Raw genomic sequence first — 2687 nt, 5'->3', positions numbered from 1 at the left:
AATTTTCAAAGGAGAAGCTTCTGCCGGCTTATCAAGTCCCAACTAATTGAGCCCTCATGGCAGTATTCAGAAGGGAAAATGTCGGGAGTATGTTTTGACTTCTGTATACAAAGTAAGATGCTAAATTTTATAAGTTAGAGAAAAACAAATATGGTATCACTTATATGTGAAATATGAAAAATAAACAAACCAGAAAATATAACAAAAAAGCAGACACACAGATCTAGAGAACAAATTAGTGGTTGCCAGTGGGGAGCAGTGGGGAGGGGCACTTCAGATCTCAGGGAGTGGGAAGTACAAAACAGTAGGTTAGGTGTAAGATAGGCTCGAATTGATATTGTATAACACAGGGAATATAGACAGTATTTTGTAATAACTAAACAGAAATTATCATTTTAAAATTTTATGAGAATAAGATCATTTTTTCAAAATATAAACATTACCATATCCTCAAACTCAAAAGGTATCTCAAATTTAGGTTGAGTGCCTTTGAAGGATTACAAAGAAGTAAATTGTTAGAAACAAAGGAAAGAACCTTAATGAAAGATGAGGGAGGTGAACTCAGGGTTAGGTGTGTGCTTAGAGGAGTTTATTTCTCTAGACTCTGTTTCCTCATCAGATGTAAATGACTAGACTATCATTCTGAAGTAAGATGATCAGAACATGGATTTCAATTTTTTTGTTATACAAGTCAACCTGCTGGAAGCACCTTTTATTTTTTTCTCCATTTTTAACTATTCTGCTGATTCATTTCATTTATTTTGAGTTATACATAAATGTTGGTGGTCTTTGTTATATTTTTCTTTCACATTAGTTAATGATCTCTTGGGAATTTGGCCTTCTAGAGTAACTCCATGGAGAAGATAAACAATGTAACTGAATTTGTTTTCTGGGGTCTTTCTCAGAACCTCAAGGTTGAGAAAGTGTGTTTCATCGTGTTCTCTTTCTTCTACTCTGTCATCCTTCTGGGAAACCTGCTCATCATGCTCACAGTTTATGTGGGCAAACTTTTCAAGTCCCCAATGTATTTCTTTCTCAACTACCTGTCTTTTGTGGACGTTTGTTACTCTTCAGTCATAGCTCCTAAGATGATTGTTGACTTATTGGCCAAGACCAAAACGATCTCCTATGATGGGTGCATGTTGCAGCTCTTTGCGGCACACTTCTTGGGTTGCACTGAGATCTTCATCCTTACTGTAATGGCCTATGATCGTTATGTGGCTATCTGTAAACCCCTACACTATATGACCATCATGGACGGAGAGAGATGCAATAAAATGTTGCTGGGGACCTGGTTAGGTGGGTTCTTGCACTCCATTATCCAAGTGGCTCTAGTAGTCCAACTACCCTTCTGTGGGCCCAATGAGATCGATCACTACTTCTGTGATATTCACCCTCTGCTGAAACTTGCCTGCGCAGACACATACGTCATTGGTGTCGTTGTGATAGCCAACAGTGGTATCATCACTCTGGTGAGCTTTGTTATCTTGATAATCTCCTACATCTTTATCCTGGTGTACCTGAGAAAGCAGTCAGCAGAAGGCAGGCACAAAGCTCTTTCCACCTGTGGCTCCCACATTGCTGTGGTCATCATCTTTTTTGGTCCCTGTACATTCATGTATATGCGTCCTGAAACTACCTTTTCAGAGGACAAGATGGTGGCTTTGTTTTATACCATCATCACCCCTATGTTAAACCCCATGATTTATACACTGAGAAATGCAGAAGTAAAAAATGCAATGAAGAAACTGTGGGGCAGGTGGATTTTCTGGGAAGTAAAGGTAAATAGTTGGAAGTAACAATACAAGGTGGATGAACTTCAATGTTCTCATCTGCACAGGGAAGGCAATAATAACCTCATAGGGATGTTTTTGGAGGAGCAAATGAGAGAATAAAATGGTCTATAGAAGTAAGATATTTTAAAATCACTCTTACTTTATTGGTTTGAAAAGTCTATAAGCATAATTTTCTAAAATATCAAGGACAAAGAAATCTCATTAAACTCAGAAGTTCAGCATGATCATACTCAGCACCATGATTTTCTCCTCCCCATTTCCCCATTTGCCAATGTCTTTAAAGAATGAGAGTCCTCTGTGAAGTAAGGCTGTTTTCTAGTATTTAAAACCATGATCGTTACATACTGTGCACTCAAAAGTATATGCTGTATGAATGAAAAGCTACATGGAAGATGACATAGATCTGAGGTGTTCTGATACAAATCCTCTAAAACAGTGAAAACTAAGTTTCCTGAGGTTGGGATGGTGGGCTATATGTGCAGAACGTCAACGAGATAAAGAACAGATTTGGCAAACAAAAGACCTATCCTTGTCCTCTGGTTTGGAGAAAAAGGTTTTTTCTTTCTCTAGCTCAGTTTCTTCACCCAAACAATAAGTTGGAAAAAACTACCTCTAAGATCCCCAGTTTAACCTTAACATCCCATGAATGCACTTCTGCTAATTGACTCATCTTTACTAGTACTCTGTAGCTAGAGAACCTGTCCCTATTAATGTAAAGTGACTAACAGGAAATGCTCATGAAACTGAAGGAAAACAAAATATTTCTAATGAATACATGATTGTGCCTCAATCAAGAGGGTCAACACAATTTGCTGAAATGCATGGTTGGGAAATCATATTCCCTCCACTGTTTGAACCAAGCAACTTTACTGAAAACCGTGAGCCATTTAT

At 38.0% G+C, this 2687-nt stretch overlaps 1 protein-coding gene across 1 annotated transcript; it reads left to right on the top strand.

The window, feature by feature from the left end:
- The first annotated feature begins 839 nt into the window (after positions 1 to 839).
- LOC110258856 (olfactory receptor 4S2-like) lies at positions 840 to 1799 on the top strand. Its single transcript, XM_021082098.2, has one exon. The coding sequence runs from the start codon at positions 855 to 857 to the stop codon at positions 1797 to 1799; it is 945 nt and encodes a 314-aa protein (XP_020937757.2). The 5' UTR covers positions 840 to 854.
- The last annotated feature ends 888 nt before the right edge of the window (positions 1800 to 2687 follow it).

This window comes from Sus scrofa, chromosome 1 (genome assembly GCF_054392235.1).
Source record: "Sus scrofa isolate SSC_HxYL_T2T_F1_AM1 chromosome 1, Sscrofa_HxYL_maternal_Yorkshire_Landrace_v2.0, whole genome shotgun sequence".
NCBI lineage: Eukaryota > Metazoa > Chordata > Mammalia > Artiodactyla > Suidae > Sus > Sus scrofa.
This window is presented reverse-complemented; position numbering and strand designations above follow the sequence as displayed.